General features: G+C 43.4%; 1 protein-coding gene across 5 annotated transcripts; it reads right to left on the bottom strand.

The window, feature by feature from the left end:
• Positions 1–9,580: 9,580 nt before the first annotated feature.
• On the bottom strand, positions 9,581–27,606 carry TRIM16 (tripartite motif containing 16). Of its 5 annotated transcripts, XM_081029140.1 has the most exons (7): positions 26,860–27,422; positions 21,375–21,470; positions 20,374–20,474; positions 18,453–18,686; positions 16,171–16,336; positions 15,566–15,658; positions 9,581–11,329 (listed from the first exon to the last, which is right to left on the bottom strand). In XM_081029140.1, the coding sequence occupies exons 3-7, from the start codon at positions 20,374–20,376 to the stop codon at positions 10,746–10,748; spliced, it is 1,080 nt and encodes a 359-aa protein (XP_080885266.1). In that variant the 5' UTR covers positions 20,377–20,474; positions 21,375–21,470; positions 26,860–27,422; the 3' UTR covers positions 9,581–10,745. The 5 variants fall into 5 exon arrangements, with proteins under 5 accessions (XP_080885266.1, XP_080885265.1, XP_080885267.1 ...); XM_081029139.1 differs by lacking the exon at positions 20,374–20,474 and having other exon boundaries at positions 26,860–27,606; XM_081029141.1 differs by lacking the exon at positions 20,374–20,474 and having other exon boundaries at positions 21,226–21,470; positions 26,860–27,402.
• Positions 27,607–27,931: the final 325 nt, after the last annotated feature.

Genomic DNA, 27,931 nt, shown 5'->3' with positions numbered 1-27,931 from the left:
GATCGTGAGACGACCAGTTCATTTTATCCTTGCCCGTGGTCAACTCCACCAAACACCAGAAGAGCAGGAGAAGCTAATAAATATCCTAATTGAGCCTTTTCTATTACAAACATCTCCCAGAAAAAAAAAGAGATACCACTGGGATGGATGGAAACCTTATCTCTCCCAGAAACTGCCGGTAGAAGTCTGGCTTTTTGTACTGACCTCCTAGGAAACATGGCTTTACCGTAAATCTCCTAAATCTGGCACTGCCTATGTGGAGGCAGTTGGTGTATATTCTGAAAGAGCTGGTCATCTCATTTCTAGAACAATAAAAATAGTAGATAAATTTAAGTAATATATAGACCACTTCTAAAGGAAAAAAAAGTATTGTAAAGCCTGGTGTTGAGCTTCAATTGTTGTTATTATTAATGACTTTGAAATATTTGTGAATATAAAATTAGATGTAACTTCTCATGTTTATAACTGTTTGGTTTGGTTATAAGGTGGTTTTGCCAATGATCCTGAATATGTTTACATTCATTTTCTTAACTCATCATCAAAGTAAAAACAAAAATGTTTAATACAAATACGTTATTTAACTGCTTCAGAATGCCAAGGAAGCACTCTTCAAGGAAGCACTCCTTAAGGGAAGAATTTTCACTGGGCTTAAAAATGTATTTGGGGATTTTCAACCTCAATCACACACCCATCCATGGGTCTGGGAGCCAGTACAACTTAGCAGTGAAGAGTGTGTGGTCTGTGCCAGACACCTGGATTTGAACCCCAGCCCAGCTGCTTACTACGGTAGCTCTGTGCACACAGGTAGATTACTTAAGCCGCTCTGATTCAGTTTCCTCATCTGTAAAATTGAGACAATAGTTCCTACTTAGTAGAGTCTTTGTGCGGATTAAATGAGCTACTATATGCAAAGCACTAAGAAGACTGCCTGGTATGGGTTTAGCCCTCAATAAATGCTGTTGTCCCGTTGTCATCACATTGAGACCACTGTCATTGAGATCACTGTTCTGGGCAGCAAAAGAGTCAATGTCCACTACAATCTCCACACATTGAGATGCACATAAAGAAATAATCAGTGTGTATGTGTGTAGTTTTTTTAAAAAGTGACATGAAAATGACTTACCTACTTCCTGAGATTTTTACCTGTTAGCCCTGGCGTATGATCCATTCAGGAGTGATGATTTAGGCCATTAGAGCCAACCTATGGGTCATGTGGCCACTAGGGTCTGCCCCACAGAAAGCTTCTGCTGTCAGTTAGGACCCAGAAACAGACCAAGGGCTCCAGACTTTTCAAACATTTTTAATAGTGAAGTCCTGTTTCTAAAGTATATATTCTGTAAAACCTTAATATGTAACATTTAAAAAAATGATATTATGTTAGTACAAATTTATGTCATTAAGTTCAAAAGTTCACCTGCTAGCAAAGCAATTATTGAGAACAATGGGGCTATTCTGATGAAGACAAAACCTTTCAACCTGAAGTTAAAGATGACAAATACTGTCTTATATCAGCTTCAAAATCCACAACATTTAGATTAGCAGCTTCTCCAGGGAACCTAGAGTCTACAGAACAGTTTGAAAATCACTATAAAGGCTGACATACCCAGGATGAGTGTCTGCAAATAATTCTCAAAAGGTTCCACTAAAAACATATAAACACACACACACACACAAACACATATACTAATGTGTTTATGTGTGTGTATCTACACACACAAAGAGAAAGAGTAAGTGTAACAGAATGCTAATAATTGGTGAATGTGGGTGAGGTGTATATGAGCTCATTGTTCTATCCTTTCAACTTTTTACAGGTTTGACATTTTTCCAAATAACTAATAAAGATACTCTGATAAGTCGAAAAAAATTATTATAACAGACTCCCTGCCTAACAGTATCCACCCAGCTCATCACTGCAGCCTTTGAAAATGTTGGGCGGCCCAGAAGAGGCACATGGAGACCATTGTGCTTCAGACAAGACTAGGTTTAAACACTGATTCTGGTACTTAGCAATTATATGATCTGAGTAAGCTACCTGGCCTCTCCAAGCCTCAGTTTCTCCACCTTATTGATGAGGGTGGCAGAGTTGAAGGCAGGTAATAAAAATTATAGCTACCATCTAGGATTAAACCAAATGTGTGAGACCAGTGTTACTGCTATTGTTGTTGTTATTGTTGTTATTACCCTAGATTAAACCGAAAGATTTGCAATACTATGAGCATTTCCAGTGCCCACGTCTGGAGACCTGGCGTCGCTACAGAAAGGCATTGGAAATCATTGCCAGGGTTGGTTTGTAATGGCAGTCTTGTACAAGGGTCAGGGTTGGGGACAGGAATCAGGCTGGGGAGAACAGTTCTAACAACTCAACCTTTTCTATCTGAAGAGATAGCTGAAAGGCAAGAGCAGATTAGCATCTCATCTATCAGGAATACCAGACAAAGGAGGGTGGCCAAGAGGAAGGAGACCCAAAGCAGAGTGTGTGGGTATATAAGGGCGAGGACACTTTACCCCCAGAAGTGCTACAAACTAAAAATTTTTTAAGGTCCAAATAAATTAGGATTTTAATCTGTAAAGCTGACATACATCAAGGAAACAGTTTTACCCATCCAAGTCAGCCTTTATTCCATGCTTAGGGACCAACTGTGGCCCAGCGGACGGGCACAAGCTTGGGAGTCAGAGAGACTAAGTGGAATCCCGTCGCTGCTTCCTACCAGTGGTGTGCCGTAGAACAAGCTACTCCAGCCTCTCTGAACCCTCATTTCCTTATCTGTAGATGGCACATGATCCTCCCTACCCTGAAGGGTGTTGTAGTGCGACTGTTTCAATACATTACTTAAATTAATCAAAGTAGGTGAGCATGGTAGTTACTTCTGCTGCCTTTCCATTCTACTCACCGCCACTACACACACACACATGCGTACACACAAGGACACACACACACACACACACACACACAGTATCAGGCAGCGAAGTAGAAGCTACTTGGGATCTGGTGTTTGAGTTTAGAAAGTGGCCTTGGTGGAGGACAGGATGAAATGGCCAAATGGAATAAGCCAGTGGTAGGGAAGTAACATCGATGGTACCCAAAAAGGCAGGCAGGCAAATAGGTCTCCTCAGAGTAAGACCCAGGACAGGAAAACATTCCTCAAAAGAAGTCTTTGGGGCTGAGAATTACATCTAGAAATTTCTCAAATAACCAGGCCACCAGCAGCCTGAAGGCCAGTCCCCTAGCTTTCCTTTCTGCCCTCTATTATTCCGCTTTTTCATGATTATGACTAAACCCTCTTCCCATAACGCCCAAATCTCCACTTCCTTTTCCCACCCTCTCACTTGATTTAGAGAACCCCAGCAGGTGCAGATGCTTCTTCCCCCCACCTAGCTCCACTGCCTGACTAACACTGCTCCTGAGGTTCTCCCGGTTCCCACTTAAAGCTACCTACCTTAGGTCAGCCAGCAGGAAGTTGGGAAAGGGCTCGGGGTCCAGAGTAGGAGGGTGTGGAATGAAGCCAGGTTGTGCTACAGTGCAGCTACAGACCCTTGGGTAATTCATTTTCTGCTTTCAGCCTGCTCTCCTTCCATAAAATGGAGACCACAATTCAACCTAGTTCACAGGCAGGTGTCAGGGTCACATGCACAGATGTATTTGAAAAAGCACTTTATAATGTATGAAGAGTTATACAAGTAAAATAGTCCCCACCCCCTTATCCATGGGAGATACATTCCAAGACCTCCAGCGGATGTCTGAAACCATGGATAGCACCAAACCTTCTAATACTGTGTTTTTCCCTATACATACATACATACCTGCAATAAAGTTTAATTTATAAATTAGGCACAATAAGAGATTAACAACACATAATAATAAAATAGAACAATTATAACAATATAAGTTATGTGAGTGTGGCCTCTCTCTTTCTCAACAAACAAGATGGCTCTCCAATAACCAAGATGGCTAATAAGTGACATTTACAGTGTAGAGATGTTAGTAACAAGGGTGATTCATGTCACAGTAGGGAAGAAGCAAGACAGCATGAGATTTCATCACGCTACTTGGGTGCCCAATTTAAAACTCATGAATTGTTTATTTCTGAAATTTTCCATTTCATATTTTTGGACCATGGTTGACTGAAGGTAACTGAAACTGCAGAAAGAGAAACTGCGGATAAAGGGAGACTACTGTATTGTTAGCATTACGGAACATGGGAATACTGTCCTGTTTTATCCATCACCTTCCCATCATATGGTATTACATTTGTGGACCATGTTAAATGAGTAGTCTTTGTTCAGGAGAAATCAGTGAGTTTCCAGATTGCCAATTTGCCCTTTGGTTTTAAAAGAAGCGGTGGGAAATAAGGGCATTGGCTGGAAATGTTTTATTATCCAGAGAGGAGAACCAAGAGAGGACAGAAAGTTCTCACCCTCGTTGAAACAACTGAAACCCCAAGGAGACAGGGTACCCCTGGGGCAGCCAAAAACATTTTCCTGCTTGTACTAAAACTGGCAGCACTTGCTAGTGGAAGAGCAGAACAGGGTTAAGAGAATAGTTGTAAAACCAGTTGTTCTCAAACCTAAGTGCACATCAGAATCCCTGGAGGCCTTGTGAAAACAGAATGCTGGACCGCACCCCAGGAGTTTTGGAATCAGTACATCTAAGCCGGAGCCCAATCATTTGCATTTCTAATAAGTTGTCTGGTGGTGCTCATGCTGCTGCTCAAGAAACCACACTGTGAGAACCACTGATGTAAGCTACGCTCGTGCCTCAAAATCTGTGAACATGACTTCATTTTAGAAATAAACACAATACTTAATTCTTTCAAAACTTATTATCACTAATTCTTTCAAAACTTATTATATCATTGACTGAGTAATTTAACCTCTCATAGCCACAACTTTTTTCACCTTCATTCCACGGAATCAAGAAAATATTATTTATCTCACAGGGCTTTAAATCTTCAATCCAAAGATTAAAGAGATACAAAATGGGAAATGGTATCCAAAAATGGTATGCCAAATTCTAAAGCCCTTTCTATTTCTCATTAATCTTTAAAAAGAAAAAAAAAAGTCTAAGCATTTTAGAGGATACCTCAGGACCTCAGCAAAACTTCAGCAAAGGAACTTGGTAGCCAGAGCTAGATTTGAAGAAGGAAAGAGGACGCAGAAACTCTGCTATGTCTGACCAGCTGAATATGCTATCATACGTTCTTATTTGTGCTTAAAGAGTTACAGGAGATAGTGAGGGCTTCTATGTGACATTTGTCTGGTTTAGTTTTTATATAGGCCTTAGAAATTATGTCACTGTAGCTTTAGTCGCTTAATATGGGCTCTAACTATACGTTTATCAATGATGAAAACATGATGTGCTGGCTAAAGGTACAAATGTGACCACCAATGTTGTGTGAATAAGAAAAGAGGCAGGCTTTAGGGCTGAATGATTCTGAGAGACGTGGGGAGTCTACTGCCCCCATTTTATAGATGGGGGAACTGAAACCCAGAATGATTGAGATATCTAAATACCACTGGTGGAATGTCCAAGTTGAAGGCTGAAATGATGGAAACTAGAGCGACAAATAATACATTCCAGCAGAAATAGGACTTGGTGGCCTGGAGTGAAGCTGGAAGTTCACTTACCTGAGATGGGGACCAAAAAACCCCAGAGTTCTAGTGGCCAGTTTGAGGAGCAGGTCAAGTACAGCATAAACAGGAGAAATGAGAAAGGAAAGGGGGGGGAGGTGAAAGGGAAGGGGAAGGGGGAAAAAAAGGGGAAGGGGAAGGAGAAGGAAAAGGAGGAGAAGGAAGAGAAGAAGAAGAAGAAGAAGAAGGGGAAGAAGAAGAAGGAAGAAGAAGAAAGGAGAAGATGGAAACAAAATGAGAAAAAAAGAAAAAGAAGAAGAATGTTTACCTGGCAGCCTTGTCCCCATCCATCCAACTGGGATACAGAGTAGGATCCTGGCCCTGACCAGTATTAACCATTAACCACAGAGGTAAGCACAGAATTTATTTGACAAAAAGAAAAGGGGAAACTAAATTGAAGGATAGATAAGAACAATGAAATGAACAATATTACCAGATGGAAACACTGATCATTTAAGAGTAAGCAAACTTACCAACAAGCAGACCCCATATTTTTCGGATTGTTGTTCCACTCTAAATTGATTTAACCAACTAAGCGGACAAATAAGCTCACTGCACAGTGCCAGGCATCCGGTCTTCCCCCAGAGAGTGCTGGATAAACTGACCAGGATCCCACCTGAGTGGACTTCTGCACCCTGAACACCTAAGGCAACCCCATGACCACACCTGCCAGCCCACCCAGGCTTCTCAGGGCCTACCGGCACTTCCAGCAGTGAGGGCCAGTGTGGCAGGGCAGAGACTAGCCACCAGACAGACAAATCCAATCACACTACCTTAATATCACAGCATAAAGCCTGGAGCATCCTATTGGAAAATAAACTTTAATTTCAAAATTAAGCTTTAAACTGTCTGAACCAAAAAACGAAGAGCAAGAAGAGAAGAAGGATCTGAGAGGCATGGCTGGAATGGAAGAATGATAAGAGTTTTTTGTAAACTTCTGGAGAGTACATTATAATTTGAAAAGGTTGCAAACACCAAATTGCTATTGCAGCTTGGTAGACTTTTTTAAGAATTTTCTTTCACTTGTATATGAGACACACACACACACACACACACACACACACACACACACACACACACCCTCTCTTTTCAGGTAATCCTTAGGGTCACTATGTAAGTCATTAATTTGGAGGAAATAAACTAACCTCAAAAGACTGATCACTGCTATGCCAACCCTGGGTTCTTATTAGACGACCTGTTCTGCCTCTTTCTTTCCAGTACCTGGCCTACTTCCTTCAGAGAGATCGTGGGATTTTCTCTACAAGACTACAGAGCAAATCAGAAATAGAAATCAAGACTAAACATATTCCAGCAAATTCTGGACAGCCAGTCACTCTACCCGAGCCATCCACAGTATGTGCCCTGCATGTGGATATCAGATATTCATGGTACAGTGAACCTCTCTGCAAGAACTCGTGTTCCCCGCCCCCCACCATGATGTCTCATAACAGGTGCGGAGGGAGAGGAGTCAGTGCCCAAATCAGAGGGAGCTAACAGAAGCAGGAAATGTACACACTACTTTTCCTTCCATCTTCTGTTGAGGCTAATGAGGCTGGAGTGGTGGCCCCTGGAATAGGGGCAGTTGGTTATAGAAATGGGGAGCAATCAGGGAGTAGGTTAGTAATGACACAAAATGGAAGTCAGTCACTGAAGATGGCTGAGAAAACGTTCAATTAGAAGTTTGCACCAGAATATAGAAAAATCCTGGTTTCATATACCACCTCGTCTGTAGCTGTCTTACATAGTAGATTCCTATTTAGTTCTTAACATATGAACACTTTTCACTTCGATTTAAATCAACTTCTTGTGATCAAAATACACAGCTAATTGTCTTCTAAATAACTGTATCTTAGCAACTAGCACAGTGGCTTGCATGTTATAAATGCCGCATACATTGAATCGATTTTATTTGAGGACGGTCATTCCAAAAACATTCTGAACCAAGGTGAAGAGATAAGGGCTCCATGACTGAGCCAATATTTATATTTCATCATTTTATTGTGATTCTTGGGGAAATGTGGGAATTTATTCAGAATTAGTAAGATTCCTAGAAGAGAATGTCATATGCCCTTGGATTTCAAAAAGTTGACACAGAATAAATTATGTAGTGGTTAAAATCGCATTCTGACTCTACAATCACAAATGGTCTGGTAATGGAACAAAATAATCTGGCACCAAAAAGAACTCTCGATGAGTTTAGTTTTGTGTTTTTTTTTTTTTTTTCCAAAATGAGTCTACACAATGGAAGAGGAAGTAAAAGTGAGTAAATACAGAAGAGTGACACACAAACAGGTTGGGGGAAATGGCAGAGAATATAAAATTGGCCTTTGTTCTCTTTTTAAAATTCTTTTGCTTGTTTTTAGGCAATTTTCAGTTTTCAGACCAAGAAAAAAGATATGCCTATCAGTTGAGGCAATGACAGAATTGCCTAATTCTCAAATTTGCTTTGATCTTTTATATCAAGAGGAAAGGTCTTGAAACTGAAAACAGACAAAAAGAACTGACAAGGAAACAAAATTCACAACAAGAAAGGAGGTACCCAAAGGGGTCCTTTTATATGAGTCAAGTATTCGGGCGTAAACAAAATACATCTCATGACACAGACACAATTTACCAATGTGACTGAAAACCAGGCATTAATCTTAGAGAAATTAGGGAGAATGGTAGAAGATGGGAAGCAGAAAATTGTTTTGATTTTTAAAAAGAAAAATAAGGTAGATTCTGAAAACAACCGACTAGTCAACCTGATGTTAACCTACAGCAGAATTCTAAAATGGTTTATCAAATAGTTTGTGAGCATTTAGAAAAGAGAGTGACAAGCACCAACAACCCACAGGGACCCGATAAAAACAAAGCAGACCAAGCTAATCTCATTTTCTCTTTTGAGAGCATTGTTAGACAAGAACAGCAAGGAAATGCAGACATAGCTAATCTTCATCTCTGTCACTGAAAAAGGCCTTCTGTGGGTCCAATGGATAAAGGGGCAAAAAAGGTAGGCTCCATTATTGTTCCATTCTACCAATGCATAACTTACTGAATAACTAAACCCAGAGCGTATTGACTAAGTGCTATAAGATTTTGTATTTGACCCTACCTTAATATGTATATATGTATACATATATACATACATATTATACATACATATATACGTATACATATATACATATTAAGGTAGGGTCAAATATGACATATATATATGTACCGTGTTTCCCCAAAACTAAGACCTAGCTGGACAATCAGCTCTGATGCATCTTTTGGAGCAAAAATTAACATAAGACCCAGTCCTGGTCTTATAGTAAAATAAGACCGGGGCTTATATTAATTTTTGCTCCAAAAGACACATTAGAGCTGATTGTCTGACTAAGTCTTATTTTCAGAGAAACAGAATATATGTATATATATATATATATATATATATATATATATATATCAACAAGATCAAAACTTAAGAAGAAAAGGTTAACAATTCTGTCCATGACACTAGGCTAGGAAGGAGAGCTAATATATGGGAAATAGAATCACGAATCAAAACCATTTCAGCAAGCAGCAATAATGTGATGAAATTTAAAATTCAATAAAATTCAAATTTTTAAAAATCCAATAAAAAATTCAAATCCTATACTGTATATGTCCCCAGATACAAATAATAGGACAGGGTCTCTGGAAACAAGTCAAGTGACACTGAAGTAATGAACTCTTGAGATAGAAACATCAGACTGGTCAAAGGCAAGACAAATATTAGAACAAAAGATGCTCCCACTATTCTTATCATTTAGGAAATTACAAGGGTTTCAGGGGCTTTGTGCCAGGAACTGGGGGGCAGAGACCAAGCATGTACTTCTTATTATAAATCATAATATCACATTTATGTTCTCTGTTTCCTGGTTTTCACCCATCTCTTTTCTAGGGGGAGCATCGGTCTGTGTAAACAAACTTGTCTTGACAAAGGTCACACGAAAAGAACCACAAGTTATATTTCTGATAGGGACTTCAGGTTATGTTCTCAGAAACTCATTTAAAGACAGTTTGTCATTTGCCTAAAGGCTTGATGAACATTCTTATGGAGCATCTGTTGAAAGGAAGATGAAATGATCGTGGGGGGCAGGGGTGAAAGTTCTAGAAACTATGAAGAAAAGTGGGAAATACAGTGTGAAAACAAAAAAAGTGGGAAATACAGTGTGAAAAACTTCCTGGGAGGATACGTGTGAGAACCACCCTCAACAACTTGAAGAACTGCCCTTTGAATGAGACATCAGACAAATCCAGGTGACTTCAGAAGACAGGAATGAGACCCTTCCCAGAGGTCATGGGGGCTAAGACTGGGACTCCACTAACACATTTCTTGTATCCCTTGATGTCCAAAAAACAGGTGAGTTTTCTGCTGCTGTACAGCTGCATGGCCCCGTTAGATGTGGGAAGTACAAAGAGATTTCCAAACTCTAAGAACAAGGTTTAAGATGCTCTGTTTCCATGTGTTTCCATTCATCATGTTGTTTATGCCCTTATACACAACACCCGCGATCTAATGAGGAGGGCAGCATGGTATAGAGGTTAAAAGTTCAATGGCAGCCCTCCCAGTTTGAATCCCAGCTCTGTCACCCACTCACCGTATGACCACAGTGACCTTGAGTAAGTTAACTAACCCCATGGACCACAGTTTCCCGATCTGCAAATAGGGGGTGATATGAGCATCTACCCATGGGCTGTATGAGGGTCACGTGAGTTGATACATAGGAAGCACTCAGAACAGTGTCTGGGACGTAGGAAATGTGCAATAAAGTTAGCAATTTATTAAAATTATTCTGTGATCTTTTTGATCTCTCTGAAGATTCCTGGTTACCAATTCTGGGCACAGTGTGCTGTTCACCTGAGCAGACAGAAGAGTATCATTCAAAGATAATGACGGGGCTTAGGCACCTGAACATGACTGCAAACACAAAGAACAGCACAGGATGGAGCAAAAGGGAGAAGCCAGAGACCCTTCTCATTGACAGACTCACATGATTTCTAGAGCCAGTTTCCACTGGCAGAGATTTCTGCTCCCAAGTCACCCTTAAAATGCAAGCTGCTGCCCAATCATTGTGGTTAGCAAAAGTCTGGAATATAGACCCTGGAGCCTACGGAGCAGTCTCCACCGAAGTCGCCCCTGCTTTCTGAGGTTCCTCTCCCAGATCCACAATCCGGATGCTGTTTTCCTTCTTGGAAAGCCAGAAGGCAGGGTAGACTGGCTCTGAAAACTTGCAGTCAAACTTGTGAACCAGAGTCATGGCATCAGGCTCCACGCCATAGAAGGAGAGGATCCCTCCCGGGAAGTTGACGTAGATCCCCAGCCTCCGGAAAGGGTTGGCTTTGAGCGGGGTCTCCGTGTCACTGTGCCAGGCAGTGAACTCCTTTCCGTTCCAGTGGAGGCTCCAGGAGAAGTTGTTTCCGGAAATGCAACCGTTGCGCTCCTCCCCTTTCCTGTCGATGCCTTTGTAGGTCAGGCCAACGTAGGTGCCCGCCCCAAATAGCTCTACCTCGAAATAGTATCTGTGCAGATACAGGCTCTGTTGGGACAGCACCTGCCGCCAGTGCAGGAACCTGCTGGGGAGATCCGGGTAGGGGTGCTCCCAGGGCGTGGTGTTGGTGACCTTGCGGTTGTCCTCCTGCAGCCGCAGATACCTGTGTGCTGTGTCAGGGTCAAAGGTGATGTCACAAGCATCTGAAAAGATATAGAAGTCAGAGAGAGGAAGTCAGAAACCAACAGCTAATTGAGACAGAACACTTCAAACCTGACCAGCCTCCAAAGTATAAGAAAATACCCATCTCCCTGTTCTCTGTTTACCCAGGCTGCTGTTCCTCCTGCAAAAGAGGTGGGTGAAAACCAGAAAACAGAACACAATGGGATGTTGTGATTTATAATAAGGAATACATACTTGGTCCCTCTCCCTGCCCCTCCCCCCATCCCTGACACCAAGCTCCTGACACCCTTGTAATTTCCTAAGTGATAAGAACACTAGGAGCATATTCTGATTTTTGGTCTTTGATCCCAGTTCCTGACACAGGGCTCCTGAAACCCCTGTAATTTCCTGGGTGACTAGAGCATCTTTTGTTCTAATGAGGCAACTTTGGGTGGGCTCCTGGATGGCTGCTGGATGAGGGCTGGTCACCAGGAAGACCAAGCTATGACTAGAAGCTTGGAATTTTCAGCTTCACCCCAGTTCCCTAGAGAGGAGAGAGAGGCTGGAAATGGAGTTAATAATTAATTGTGCCTACATAAGGAAACTCCATAAAAATCCCATTAGTTGGGGGTTCAAAGAGCTTTCAGGAGGGTGAACACATCCACACCAGGAGGTGAGGCAGCCCTGCTCCTGTGCTCGGGGTGCTCTGAGACCTCGCCCTATGTATTGTTTTATCTTGTTATTCATCTGTATCGTTTATCATATCCTTTAACGAACTGGTAAACATAAATGTTTCCCTCAGTTCTGTGAGCTGCTCTAGCAAATTTATTGAAACTGAGGAGGGGCTCGTGGGAACCTCTGATTGGTAGACAAGTAGGACAGAAGTTGTGGGTATCCTGGGGTCCTGCTGCCTGCCGTTGCCATCTGAAGTGGGATGAGAGAAGTCTTGTGGGAATGAGCCCTTAACCTGTGGGATCTGGCGCTATCTACAGGTGGATGTTGTTAGAACTGCGTTATTGTAGGAAACCCCCACACACGTCGTAAGTGGTCCCAGGCCCCTTTTAACAAGTCACTCCACTTCCTTTCTTTCTGAAGCTCAAATTGCTTGGCAATTAAATGTTATTTGCAGGACTGAATCAAGAAAAAATCCAGGGCCGGCCCAGTGGCTCAGGCGGTTGGAACTCCATGCTCCTAACTCCAAAGGCTGCCGGTTTGATTCCCATATGGGTCAGTGGGCTCTCAACCACAAGGTTGCCAGTTCAATTCCTCGAGTCCCATAGGGGATGGTGGGCTCCGCCCCCTGCGACTAAGATTGAACACGGCATCTTGAGCTGAACTGCCACTGAGTTCCCGGATGGCTCAGTTGGTTGGAGAGCAGGCTCTCAACCACAAGGTTGCCAGTTCGATTCCTTGAGTCCCGCAAGGGATGGTGGGCTGCGCCCCCTGCAACTAGAAAACGGCAACTGGACCTGGAGCTGAGCTGTGCCCTCCACAACTAAGATTGAAAAGACAACAACTTGACTTGGAAAAAAGTCCTGGAAGTACACACTGTTCCCCAATAAAGTCCTGTTCTCCTTACCCAATAAAAAAAAAATCTAAAAAAAAAAGAAAAGAAATAAAATCCATCGATTCACTCATTCATTCATTTATTCAACAAATATGTAGTGAAAGCCAAACACCATTCTACCCAGTGTTGGCAAGGGTTTGGGGGAATAGGCACTCGTGTACCACAATTGATCCATTCTTTATTTTATTTTTTTAATATTTGAGCAATATTTAGCCTGGTGGACTCTCAAACAGTGCCCCACACATCTTTTCCCACTCCCAGAAAATAATAGCTCCTCCCAGAGAATAATAGTACATCCAGTTGCTCAAATCACACTTAAGTTATTTTCGACATTGTTTTGCCCTCATCCTCACCCCCACCTCGTTCCTCCTCACAGACACACATAGGCAGCAGGAAGCCCTATGGCTCCCACCCACTTCTCTCAAGCACACTGCTTCACCCCCCATCTAAGCCACCACCAAGTCTTGCCCGAAGTAGGACAGTAGACTCCTTGCTGGTCATGTGGCCCTCCCCTGCTTCGCACACCTTCCCCATGACAGGGCCACAGTGCTGGTTTCAGGGTATAGGCTAAGGTGAATCTTGCCCAGTTTACAGCCTTTGATGGTGCCCCTTGCTCTTAAGATAAAGCCGTGAGCCCTTGCCGCAACCTGCCTGGTGACGCACGCCTGGCCTTGCCTGTGTCCCCAGCCTTGTCTCCTGCCGCTCCGGTTCGATCGGCATACTTCAGCATCCTGATCTCAGCTCCACCTAACACTGAACCCACTTCAGGGCTTTAGCACAGACCATTCCCTCTACGATGGGATCCTTGCTCCAACCTAACTCTGGGGGATTCCTACTGATCCTTTCAGGCTGCAGCTGAGAGATCATGTCCTCAAAGAGGCTCTCTCTGACCCCCTATCTGAATCAGTTGCCTCCCCATCACTGACTCTCAGAACACCCTGACTTTTTAAACTTCATCAAATGTATAATAATCTAGTTGTGTGTTTGTTTCATGCTTGCCCTCCTTCTTCTCTATAAGATCCACATTTTATGTGGGACTCTATCCTGGGGTTCTAGCCCAGAGAAGGTGCTCAGTATACACTTTGCAAATGAATTAGCATTTTAAAGCCTATTTAAAAATCCATTAATTTAAAAAATTATCTTAGTTTAACCCAGAGCTTTCCAAACTCCTTTGGCAAGACAAATTCTTAGTAGTCAAGGAGACCACATCCTGGAAGAAAAAGACACAGCAGTTCAAAAAGTTAAAAGGAAAAACAAGTGTGAACTAAGGACCTCAAAGGCGTATATAGTCTGCAGCTGTTACTAAAAGTGGCCCCAACATTATCTGCAGCAGCACTTTTACCCATCACCAACTCCTTTGCAATCCTTAGCACCCAGATTTTGCACAATAATATTCCTCTAAGACTCCCAGGAGGGTAGGTGATTTAATGTCTTGGGATAAGAAAACCAGAATGGAACATTCTGCTAGTTCCAGAAAGCAATGATACATTTAAGAATGTCAAGGGCAGAATGTTAATGTTCAAAGGAGAAAATGGCCAGTGTACAAGCAACCCCAACCAGTCACGTTGGCGATTTGAGCTCTAGAACTTGGAAAAGTGAAATAGTCTGGGTCTATAAAATGTTAAATATTCATAACAATACTCAAGGAGGAAAGGTTAATATCGTGTGTACAAAAAGACATTCATAATGCAAAAGAAAATATGTTATAATAGGGTATGTGTCATTTTTAATGTTAAGAATGAAGGGTGTTTGGCTTCTTGTATTAATTATATCTGTCTGTAAAATACAGATGTACTTCTGAATAAAGAAAACTGTGTGGAAGCCAAGAGGTCCTGGGAAAAATAGCAGCTGTGGCAAGAATAGGAGATAGGCATCTAAACCTGATGCTACAATAACAGAGAAAAAGGAGGTCCAGGAGTTAGTCAGCTAGTGGTCACTCCCAGAAAACAAGCAGAAGCAGGATTCAATGACATGTTCCAAAAAGATGAATTAGCCAAATGTCATAAAAATGAGCCTTGAATACATAGATGCAGTCCTTCCTCTACTAGGAGATGAAACCTCACCAGCTTGTTAACCATAATGCACTATTGATTGGAAATGCAGTGTGTTTAACAGTGCTAATTGACCAGGTCAATACCACATATGGTATATACCACATATGATAAGACAATGGGTTATGCAATTCTGGCAAGCCAGACAACAGTGAGCCATTTGGCAACTAGCCAGGATCTTCAAACATGCCAAGGTCACAAATGACAAAGAAAGACTAAGGGACTGGACCCAGATTGGGGGAGACTAAGGAGGCGTGAAAGTATTTGCGATCCTGGATCAGACTCTGAGCTAGAAAAAGGACATTAGATGGAACACTTGTGCAACTTGAATAAATTCTGTAGATTAGTTAACAACATTGTAGCAATGTTCATTTCCTGGTTTTGATAAGTGAACTGTAGTTATGTAAAGCGTTAACGTTTGGAGAAGTGGGATGAAAGGCATGTGGGAATTCTTTGTCCTATCTTTCCAATGTTTTTGTAAGTTTGAAATTGTTTCAAAATGAAAAGTTAAAAAAAATTTAAATTTAAAAAAATGTATTATTTAAGGATTGAACTGAAATTGCGAGAACCTGAAACCTATGTGAGAGATGGTGTTCTTGCTTCAGCAAAGCATTATACTGACATCAATAGTGAGGAAGGGAGAGCTGTTCACAACTTACATTGGAGGAACTGCTGCCTGGTGCTGGGCTCAGGTTTTGAGGTCCAATACTTGCGCTCAGAGGAAGACACTTGAGTTCTGATGTTATACTCCTCTAGAAAATCAGAGAGTTGTGAATGCACACCTGTCCAGGTGATCAGGAGAATTTAAGAAGCAGGCCTTCCCAGCCACTCTTCCTTGGGCTTCTGGGGGAAGAAGGGGCTGGAGCCTAGTCACGTCTCAGACAACCAGGCTCAGTGGACTACACTTTCTCTCGTGGATGAAGCAAAATAGGCTGAAAAAGATCTCAAACTTACTTGGATTTCACTTAAAAGCACAGATATTAGCAATCTGAGAAGCTGGTCGTAGACATGTCAGCCAATTGCATGATGTGACTAACTAGCCTTCTCTGGGTCTCAATTATCAAATGAAATCAAAATAAGTGTCCATTAGTAACATGGTCTAGCCAAAGGATGGCTTTGAAAATGAGACGTTCCCCTTGATTTCGCCCTCCCTCCCCTGACTCGCGCGTTCTCTCCTCTCTCTCTCTCTCTCTCTCTCTCTCTCTTCTGCCCCATCAACCACTATGAGAGACACACATACCACAGCCCACAGAAAGATTTTCACCTTCCTTGGCGAACTCCTGAATCTTTTCCTTGTAGTTCTGTAGCAACTGGATCAAGTGCACAGTGGAGTCCGTGATGACCTTGCGGATGCCTGAGAGCTTATCCTTAAGTCCTATGTAAACACTAGGGAAGGAGCTGTCCTCGATGTCCTTAAACTTGCAGTACTCCTACAGGAAAGGAAACATTGCCTTGGTTTCTGTATTTCTTAAACTGGGGCGCTCCCCTCATTCATCACTTTCTACATCTGTAAAATGGGTCAATGGTAATGTGCACTTCACAAAGAAAGTATGTAATGTGTCCAGCCCAGGGTCTAACAACACAGAAACCATTTATTTTTTAAACTGAGAATGTGGACTTTTATAAATGAAGAGACCAGATGCCATGAGCAGCTCCAATACACAGCCCAGACTGGAAACCAAAGAACAAAAACACATTTTATGCCAACAGCCCAAATGGAGACAACATTCCTGCTACACTCATACCCTCAGGACTTTTTAAAAAATCTTTTAAACACAAGCCACAATAGGGAATGGAGGACCTGGTGCAGCTCTCAGAAGATTTACAACCATGTCCTCAGACAGGAATGCTGGCTGCCTTTTCCTTGTCAATTCAATCCAATACACGATTTTCTCTGATTCTTATGCTGTGATTTAGAGTTTGAAAAGTGTCTCCACATAGATAATCAGCTTAAGCCATTACAGTTCCAAACAATGTGGTGATCAGGAAAGGTTGCTTTCAGATATAACATAACACATTATCAAAATTCAAATGCAGTTGAAGCATGGACGAGCAGAATGGATACAGCATAAAACTTAGCAATGAACACCGTTGTACCAAAAGCGTTTGATAGATCAGTTGGAAGAGAAGGAAAAGTGCAAACCAGACAGTTGATAGAGAGAAAGCTTGATAAACATTTCAATACTGTATATAGATTTTGTACCACCCATGCTAAAAATAGTGTTTTAAATCAGTGGGGGAAGGATAGGTTATTCAATACACGTTGTCATTTCAACAGCCTAACAATTTGGGGGAAAGGAAGTTATAATTTTAATCAAAATAAATAAGTTAATTTATTCTAAAATGTATTTTGTTTATGTTACAGTTTTCATGTTAAAGTTATAAAAGGAAAGACAAAAATGAAGAGAAATCATTTATATATTCTTTGGGGAAACTATGACCTGGAACGCCAAATTTTTATTCCCATTTTCTTTGTGTTTTGATATTGAAAAGCAAAGGAACTGATAAAGTGACATTCTATCAGTATTTTTGCCTGCTTTTCTTTCTCTCACTCATTACCAGGTTAACTATAGCTGTCTTTGGGTGATGGGAGTAAGGGTGATTGTTTTCCTTCATGTTTTTTTGTATTTTCCAATTGTTTTCCATAAAAATATTTATGTTTGGAAATAAATATTCAATATTGTAACTGGAAGGGAATTTTTCCAAAAATGCAACTGAGAAAAATTACTTGTATTTAGGAATATTAGATCTGAAGGAGCCTTGCAATTACTTACTCTCAACTGATTGATAAATGAGGAACTTGAGACCCAAAGAGGTTAAGTGACTTGCTAAAAATTACACTATTTGGTGACAGATCCAGGATGACAGAATTTATGCCCAACCCAGTGTTCCTTCCCTGCAAGATCGCATGTGCTCAGGCCTAGCTCTGATATGGGCCTTAATGTACAATGGCACATCGTGATGGAAAGTCTTGTCTCCACTGCTGGGCCTTTCTCAATCACCCCAGCACACATTAGCCCTCTTTGAAAGGCAGCAGGTCTCCAGTCTCACCCCTGACGAGCAAGCCTCCTTATCGCTGTGTGAGAGGTTTCTGAAGCACACTGATCTAAGCTCATCACACCCCCATCTGATGCCCCCCAATGGCTTCTGTGACTTCCTGATGAAGAACAAACTTCTCTCATAGCCAGACGTCTGCCTGGCCCAGCCAGCCTCATCATCCATCGTTTATGAAAGCACCTAGTTCCCCAAATCAGTTGTGTTTTCTCAGACCTCTCTGCCTGTGCATGTACTGTTCCCTTTCCTGGAGCATTACTCATCTTCCATGACCTGATTCCAGCCTCCCGCTCTGGGAAGTCTTCCCTCCCCTTCCTGTACTTCCGGACTCTGCTGAATCAAGATTTGCTTCTCTCTGTCCCTACAGCGGCCTGTGCCCCCCATGTATCAAAGAGCAATTCCACTGCCACATCTGCCAGTTAGTTCCCAGGCTGAGTTGTGTGGATGCCTCTACCTCCATGCTCCAGCTCCCCTGCCCCCGACCACCTGTACCTCCAGAAACAGGACAGTGTTGCTGATGGCAGCAATCCTCTCCAGCTCCTGCTTGCTCTTCTCCATCTCCGCACTCCTGTGCTCCAGGTGGGTCTTGATGCCATTGGCCTGGCTCAGAGCAGCTTGCTCCTTCTCCTCCAAAAACCGCATCACGTCGTCCTGGGCCTTCCTCATGGCAGCAAGGAGTTCCCCAAACTGCTCCTCAGCCACCATCTTCACCTCTGACACCGACACCTGGCCAGAGGCGGGGACGGGGGAGGGCACTGTTAGCAAGGTGTCCAACCTTATTAAAGCTCAACACACAGAAATGTAAACCTAAGAAACCTGTAAATTAGGGAGCAATATTCTATAGTAAAAGGAAGTTTTTATTCTCGTAAGAATTCTGGGGTCCTAGAAAAAAGATTTACTCTCCAGCTTGTGAGAAATTATTTACCCATCATTAACAATCTCATCCATTGGATGAGAGAGTGAATTATGTGGTGTCTGAGACTTCTCCCAGCTCTGCCAGTCAAGCTGCTATTCAAGGTTCTGATTAGTTTTCCTACCAGGGCAGTTCATGTATTCAGTGCACTTGATAGTTATATTTATAGTGGTAAATTAATAATTTGGCTTCTTTGTACAAATCAGTAGCATGAATTAACTTCCTTAGCATTTCATTATGTCTGGTTAAAGTGTCCACTGAGGCCATCAGAGCCAAAAGCACATCTAAGCTTATGGTGTCTCTACCAGGCATGGATGATGTCTGGATGATGGTGGTATAGAGGATGGGTCCCAGAAGGTCTGGTCACACCTGGTGGTCTGGATAATGGGTGTCAGGTGGATGTCAGATAGCTTGGATTTGTGAGTCCTTCAGGGGGTAATCAGAGGGTTATCTGGAGGTCTGATGTATGTCCAGATGTATATCCAGGCACTGACACAGGGCTGGAAAGTTCAAAAAATTTAAGTTCCTGGGCTAGTTAGAAAAGAGTAGAGTCTTTCCTCATGCTTCTGCCTTCATAATTTTAGCATCTTGGTTAAAGTGACTCCATTTTATATATTCCCTATCTTCCCTCTTTTCTCAGAGGCAATAAACATTTATTTGGAATCAAAAAGAATTGCAGTTTGGGGAGAACTGATTCAGGCAGAAACCCAATAGTTTCCCAATCACAGGATGAGGGCAAGGGTTTTTTCTGAGACAAGAAAGAGAATAATTACATGAATAGAAGAAATAAATTTCTATTGGTGCTAACAAGCTGAGTTACTCTTTAGTTATACATGGCTGGTTGCTGATTCTATCTTCAGAAAGAGAGTCCATTATCATCAGTCTTGTGGTCAGATTATCTGCTTTCCTGGTAGCTTTGCAAACAGTTGTTTGTAAGACAATGTTGGTTTGGTTATGGGAAAAGAGTGGAATCCATTTACTCCCTATAATGACAACATGTAGGTTCCTCAGAGAAGCATGATACCATGAGGCTGAAAGGCATGAGCCTAAAGACATATTTCAGGGTCCAAATCCACCCTCCTTCACCAAGGCCCTCCTGAGGAATGTGGGAGACAGCAAGCCTCAAATGATACTAGTAGATTAACTCTTCTGCTGTCACATGCAGCCTCTCATTCCTAAACCTGCCCATGGACAAATGCTTCTTACTTTCATGTAAATGGAATGTGTGAAGGACATAACTTACTGCTCAAATGATGACAAATAAGGACTATGGAAGGAGGAGCCACAAACATATCAAAGTACTGAAGATAATGGTTTAAAGAAGTTAAAGATGGTACACATGCCCATCTATGTACTGAGTCATCCTTAGATCAAGGGAGCAACAAACAACCCAGGTTCTCCTGTTCCATCAATCTAAGGGCCCCAAACAAGTCTTATCATCTCTCTGTCTTCATGTCCATTGTATATGGTAGCATTGTGATAACTACCTCCCCCGGTTACCATGAATTATGAAAAGAACTGCATAGGGACCAAAGCATCTGAAAGTTAAAGAGCGGGGAAAAGGCAAGATGCTCTGTGTGGTTCTCCAGATTGTCTTGAGCCTGGAAATAAAAAGAAAAAATCTCTGAAGGTTCACAAGGCTTTAAATGGACAATTGTTTTTTCTTCTTTTCATAAGACTATGTGGGTGAGAGAGAGGTGTTTACAGTTCAGTAGCTAGTTAGTTGTAAACAACGAGGAGGAGGAAATTAAGTTGAAATGGATATATGATTAGATATGGATGGATGGATGGACGGACAGATGGACGGAATCATTCTTGGTATGCAAAATGCTGCTGCTCACTCACTGTCTATGGCATTCTCTTCTGAGTGGTGGTTATTGGCTTGCCACTAATGAGAAGCATTTACGGGACTGTTGCAGTCTATTTAGAGTTTATCTGTAAATTGGTCATGAACCCAAACAGACTAAAACTTAGTAGCCTGGCACACCATTGGCCTTAACAAGTATCATCCACTAATCCAGCAGTTCTCAACTCTTTTCTGGCTGCCAGGACATAGGACTAGTGAGACTCACATGCAGAACCCCCTCCCATGATGGAAGAGGCCAAAATTATGCATAATGCCTAGAGCCCTATTTAAACACCCCCCTCTGCTCCCCCACAGCCCTTCTCTTGGTCAAAAAAAATGTACATGTAAAAATAAGGGTGCTGTTATTACAGGACTAGTCCTGCTTCTACTCAATATTATGAAAAAGTAATTCACTTGTCAGTTTTGAGCCTTAAACTAATGTTCTAGCAAATCCCAACAGCAAGGTTTGGCCACCCAGTGGTGTAGCCAGCTGTATCTGTACCTACATTTCTTATTTGCTGAGAAACCCCAAGGAGCCTGTGGACGTGGAAGCTGGGCCTGCTGCCCCGTGTCCTACAATCCTGACGGGCCTGGCTGAGCCTGCAGCAGCAGTCAGGTGTGCTGAAGCCTGGCAAGTGACCCAAACCAGCCTTACCAAAACTGATTTATTGTTGGCTTGGAGCCTAGCGATGGCGTTCTCATTCAACTTGAGTTTCCGCTCCAAGTCTAACTGGGTGACCCGAAGCTCAGCCTAAGAAAAGGAAAGGACAGCGTTAAGCCCAAGGCTCACAGAAGGTCCCAAGAGCAACAGCACTCTCCACCTTCTTCCATGGAAAGGAGAGCTTGACCTTGAAAGCTGCTCTCAGAAGCTGGCCTAGAGTGCACTAAATGGAGACGCAGATGGTCATCTCTGTGCCAGCACCTTCTGGGGCTGAACTCAGCATGAATTGGCTAAAATATAGGGAGCACATACATGTACTGGTCATCATTTCAAGCATTTATGTGGATTACCTCATATTATGCTGAGCACACACACGTCTTTATCTCCACTTAAGATGATAAAATCAAGCCACCCATCCAAGTTCACACAGTTCCACAATCGAGTTGAGCCCAGGCCATCTGACCCAGAATAACCTAACAAGGAACACGGGCTTGGAGCTCGTAGTGGGGATCCCAGGTTTTTTACTTAGCAGCTGAGACTTTGGAAAAACCTATTTAACATCTCCAGACTTCCATTTCTTCACCTGTGAAATGGGGTAACTAAATTGCTTAATTTTTAGGGTTATTACAAGGGGTGAACGAGATAGCATATGTAAATAAGAACTTTGTACAGTAGCTGGTGCATTGTAAGTGCTCCATCGATGTTCTTATTCTTATTGCTGCCATGCCTGCTATCCTTCACACTCTTGTTCAGTTCTGGAAGCAGCCAGGCATAGTGAACTCTCCCAGCTGATGCAAGTGCCTGCCTGAGAACCCACTGCCCAGCTTCACTGTCACCTCCTGGGACTCCTTAAACACTTTCTGCCAAAAAGTGTTCCAAGGCATGAAACCTAAGCGTTTGAAAACTTGCCTGCTTCCACAAGGGCAAGAGACGGCAAAAAAAAAAAAAAAGCTTTAACTGCTTTTAATAGGCTATGTCTGTATTCAAAGCCATGAGTCATTATGCTCTAATAGAACTCAGAGGGTATAAATGAAGTGTCTCACCCTTCTCCCACTGAAGTCTGAGGGAATTCCCAGCCTCCCAGTGAGGAAAGCCTTGGCAGGCAGGGGACTCGCCACACAAGGACACTCTGCAAAAGGCAGGTAACATTTTACTCAGGCTCTGAGGGAACCCCAGGGACCTCCCACTCCTGAGACCTGAGACCCAATGCCCAGGAGTGAGGAAAGGGAGTGGGAGGGGAGGGGTTCTGGCCTATTTTGGGGGGACAATGGTGGAGTCTTAATGTGTCAAAAAGTCTTACACAGTGACCTGTTGGGGGAGGGGAGGACATAAATTGCTTGTTTAAAGGTTGTGGCAACACAATAGAACACCCTGGCAACACGCAAGGACATGAGAATGTGGGACAGCCATCAGCCCCAGCATGTCCAGAGCCACAGGGAGGCCCTCAGCGAGTCTCCAGTGAGAGATTTCTCTCCGCTGTCTGCAGACTGCTGTAAAAGGAGCAAAGCACTCCTAAGTACCTAATGGAGGCCTCGCTGAGTGAGTCACCCAACTGGAAGTCTCTCCGGTTCACCACAAAAAGGTGGGGCCACTTTGGGAGACCAGTATCTCCAGTTACTCCTGTTCCTAGAAAATGATGGGGTGCCTGAGACTCTGGTTTCAGGGTTTCCCAAGATGCCAGCCATACACACCTCGCAGGCCAGGGTGGGCCATGCACCAAAGCAAGGACAGTGGTGCCAATGAGCGTACACAGCCCTAGTTGAAGGGCACAACTTCAGCAAGGTAATGACAAATTTTGTGCAAAAGGCACCGTATTTGGGGTCTGAAGACCTGCCATTGCTGGCTATACGATATTGGTCAAATCATTTAGTATCTCCTGTGCCACAGAATAGGTCTACAGAATTGTTCTTGCTTCTATCTACAGAGCAAAGGTGGCAACGTGGAGCTTGGTGGCCAGGGATCAGGTTAGGAATGCAGATAGGAGGAGCAGAGAGTGTGAGAAGAGAAAAGAAAATTCCAGGTGGCGGTAGTTCCTTTGTATTTCCAACCATGAGATGCTGGCCTTTCTGGAGCATTGGCATTTGGTTTGTCCCTGACTTCATATTTCCGTCAATTGGTCAGAACCTACTACATGCCAGTTAAGTAAGACTCTCTCTCGGCTCTTGGAAGACATACAACCTGGTAGAATGTTTAAGAAAAATAATTTACATAATACTGAGTCCAAGACATTCCTCAGAATTTCTAGAAGAAATTCCTTTCCTCAGTGGCCTTGAATCACCCATCTTCTGGATACCAGCAAACGGGCTATAAATAATGCTGGTTAACTCCCCGCTGCCCCCAGATGCACAAAATGCTTGTGTCCCTCAGAAACTTGGCTCCTGCTCTACATGGAAACTGTCTGAGAGGTAGCATCCAGGTTTGAACTTTCTAGAACCAATGCTGATGTTGAATGTAATGCTCTGTCACTAATGGACTTTAAGATTTGAGACAGAGCCCGGCTCAGTCATCTCTCCTCCAAGAACCCTGCCCTGAGCTCACCTGCTCCCGCCCCTGGACCACTCCCTTCTTCGATCATGTGGCAGTGTGTTGCCCCAGCCCTTTGGCACTACAGCGAGACATGGAATGTGACTTGGTTCCTGATTAAAGTCCACACTCCCTGAGGATAGACAGTGTAGCCTCACACTTAGACCATAGGAAACACTCCATAATGTTTGATAAACTTGAGGAAGAACAAGAAAGAACCATGTGCATTTCGTGGGCCAGAACAAAGAGGAAAACAGTCAAAGGACTGCACATTTTACAGCACATGCATGCACACAGTTTCATTTCCACATCAGCAAGCCTGAGATTCACAGAAAGTGAAATGAGGTAAGACCAGCTGCTCTTAGAAGCAAAGGGGTCTGGGGAAGCTGGCCTACAGCAAAGGGAAGTGCTGGGGTCCCCATTAGGAAGATCCCGGCACAATAGAACAAATAATCAAAGAACACCCAGGACTCCCAAAATCCAGAGTTTTTGCCTCCTGGAATATCTAGAGTCCTTCCGAAAGGACTCACTTAGTTAACCAAGAAATAAGTTGTTCTGCGGACCCAATGCAGGATCTCAGCTGCTTTGTGTCCTCATGGCTGACCCTGCCATTTGCAGTTTACTATGCACAACATGCCTGCTTGAGTAATTAGCCCTTAACAGGATCCAAAGTGACCTTCAGCAAGTAATGCCAGCAGACTTGGGCCAGCTGAAGGGAGTATGAGGCTTCGGGAGCCTTAGTTATATCTAATGAAACTCAAAATAATCCTGGTGACAGCTACTGCGTCTTTTGGGCTGCTCTCTTGGGCTCCGTGCAAGAAATCTTTTGCTCCTAAGATTTGGCAGCGCCACCTAGGATGTTGCTGCCACTTACAAAGTAAACTTATTCTCAGAGCTGAAAACAAGGACACAGGATGGAAAGGACAAGAACTCTCTCAGGCAGACCAGAAAGCAGAGGTCGTGAATTGGAGCCATCACCAAAAATGTGGGGACTGGGGCTGTTACATTGTACTTACAACCATGATTGCTTTCCAGCACCAAAAACTGCCCTGGAACCCTTACCGTTATTTTGCCTTACCAGCTCTTTCCTAGCACATCTGGATTTGGGGTTCTACACATGCTCTACACAACTCTTCCTGCTCAGAATTACAATTACCCTAAGTCTCAGTAATGCATCAGTTTACACTATGTTTAAAATTCATATTGTGTCTATGCTGCTACAGGCACAGAACATTTCTGAAACAAAACAAAAAAGTGTGGATGGTAGTGTTTGCCTCTGAGGAGAGAGAGGACCCAAAATGGGAGGGAGACCTTTTCCTGGTATAATCTACTGTAATTTTTGGTGGAGATTGTTTTTCAATATGTACATGCATCACGTTTCCAGATAAGTATAATGAAATTCAGATATTATACCCAAAGGGGAAGCAGTTCACTTTGTCTTAATATCTCTACCAAATGTTTGGTAGGATTTGGGTGGGGGAAAAAAGTAGGGTTATAATATTGTGATCGTGGGTTCCTTCCCTTTTGTTCCTCCAGTGAGGTGGCTTCCCAGAAGCTTCCATTCCTCACTCCATGACTTAGTCATCTGTATGAGTTTGGTCAAATGTGGTGGAAATAAAAAGCTTACCACCTCATAGGGTTATTTGAGGACTGGACTAGAAAATCCACGGAAAGCATTTAACACATGTCAATGCTCAATGAAGACTAATTTCCTCAATTATACAGAGCTCTTTCCTTTGATCTATCTATCTGTTAATACAGAACCTCTTCATAGTTGTGAAAGTAGGGAAATGAGGGACATTCCCTGACACTGGCAAGTTGGTTTGCAAAATTGGAAACGATGACTCATTGGCATCTGGAATACACAGCTTTCCAGAAAAATTCCCACTAACTTTGGTTAAAACTGGTTAAAATCTATGCCTAAGAAAGGGTGTAGAGAAGGGGCCCTAGCAAGTAAACTACGCTTCCCAGAAACCTTTCTTTCGCTGCGCAGGACCACTAAGCCAAGAGTGGGCCTGCCGCAGTGTGCAGTGCAAACAGGAAACTGCCAGGAGTGTGAATATAAGGAATGTGGGACAAAAGTCAACTGCACTACCCCAGTGAGGACAAAAAAAAAAAAAAAAAAAGAGTGCTCATGGAAAGTCAAAGTATGAGAAACAAAGCATATAAAGTTGCTAAATCCATTCACAAGAACTTCTCTAGACTCTCAACTCTAGGGCTGGTTGTTCTAGAAACAGTGTCCCTATCTGATGGGACTAAAATTACAAGCTATGAGCATGGTGTTTTTCAGTCTCTCCTGATACCTCTATCTGATGAGGAACTTTTTTTTTTCCCCTAAGTTAAGCCATCCTTGAAATTCTACCTGGAGGTAAGTTTCCAGTTCTTTGTTATCTTAGAGCTTTTCGAGCTCTTGGATTTCACACTGAGTACCTCTAGAGGGGCACTTTCTACTGGTCTCTTGTTTAGGGTAGAAGGAAGAAAATTAATTACGGGAAAGGTTTGATTCTTTTCTCTTGAATTTCTGCCAAGGTTTACACTTTATTGTTAATAATTGCCACACAGATCCTGCCAGAGGGAAACATCATTGCTCTAAGCCCCACAGTTTCTGCGTCCCACACTCAAACACATATCAATCACCAAAGCTACAGGAGAAATAGCAGGGAACTAGCCAGCATGAGGAGACAGACACAGAGATAATAGAGAGATAATGGGACCACGATGGGGACACAGTGACGATGGGGACACAGTGACCTACTTCAGTTTCCAAAGCCAAGTGCAATAGATATTTATGCTGGATGAACAGCCAGGTACTAAGGGTAAAGCCCTTTTCAGGTGAACTCAGACCACAGAAGTGAAGTCGCCCCTTTAGGAGCTCCGGCCGTGGCCGGGCCTCCCGGCCTCTCCCTGGGCACACCGTCTCCCCACCTCCCTCTGCAGGATGCACCCCAGCACTTGCCTCCTTGTCCCTGCGGGCGGCATCTAGGGAGACTGAGCTGTGGCCCCTGTGCTCACCCTGGCCACACTCCTGGCAGATGCACTGCCGATCGGGGTGGCAGAAGGCGACCAGCGGGCTGTGGTGGGCAGGGCAGGTGCGCAGGTCCCGGTCCTTCACCGGCTCGGTCAGCTGGTGACTGTGCAGTTTGCTGTTCTCCTGATGCGGCCGCAGGTGCTCCTCACAGTAATTCACCATGCAGGTCAGGCAGGACTTCACCGCCCTCACTCTGCTGGCCCCAAGGCAGAAGTCACACAGGATCTCCTCCTCTCCCTCGCCACCTGGAACCCCCTGTGCCTCGATCTCCCTCTGGGGGCTCCCCAGGGAGCCCTTGTCCTCTTCTTCTGCTGGACTGGCTGACCCAGAGTCTGTGCTGAGAGTGGCCAGAGAGTGAGCAGTGATCTTGGGCAGTGGCCCTCGAGCCATCAGATCCAACTCAGCCATTTAGAAGGCTCTGCCGCCTAAGCTGTCCTTCCTCTGCTCCTTGGCCCAGGATCTGCGCAGCCCAAATCAGACCAGAGAACCACGCCTAGATGATTGCAGCTGCAAGATTTTAACTGTTTCCTCCCTCCCAGAGGAAGCTCCGTTAATCACTGCTTGGCTCAGGAATTGGATAGCCGCCAGCTGCAGTGACGACACGGCAGCTAGATTACTCAGGCTCAGGACAGCTGGCTGCTCAGGATGTCTCCACACACCCTCAAGCCCTTCCTCGGGTCCCGCCCAAAACTTCTGTTCTTATGTGAATCATTCCTCCCCTATTGGCTCAGCCGAAGACCACGTGTGTCTGGGCTGCTTTGGAAAGGACTAGAGATTCCTGAGTTTTGTTCTAAAAAGGCTATGTTGTTTTGCATTGTTTGACAGGCTAAATTCTTTGTTTTCATTTTTCAAAGGGATCCAAAAATGTAAGGACTTCAGCCATAGGACAGTTATTCATCCATTCCCATCTCATAGAATTGGACAGGAGGCAGCTAGAAACAAGATACGTGTTTCTGAATCTGACCTTTTCTATTTCTGGCATATTCCAGGAGACAGGCTT

This window comes from Rhinolophus hipposideros (genome assembly GCF_964194185.1).
Source record: "Rhinolophus hipposideros genome assembly, chromosome: 20".
NCBI lineage: Eukaryota > Metazoa > Chordata > Mammalia > Chiroptera > Rhinolophidae > Rhinolophus > Rhinolophus hipposideros.
The sequence above is the reverse complement of the archived record's forward strand: the minus strand, read 5'-3'. Positions and strand labels throughout refer to the sequence as shown.

Coding starts and splice junctions, on each gene's coding strand:
- TRIM16 (XM_081029139.1), bottom strand. CDS start 27,339: ATGGCTGAGTTGGATCTGATGGCTCGAGGGCCACTGCCCAAGATCACT. Junction 21,471..26,859: donor CCGCCCGCAGGGACAAGGAG/GCAAGTGCTGGG, acceptor TCCTTTTCTTAG/GCTGAGCTTCGGGTCACCCA. Junction 18,687..21,374: donor CCAACAATAAATCAGTTTTG/GTAAGGCTGGTT, acceptor GCCTCTGGCCAG/GTGTCGGTGTCAGAGGTGAA.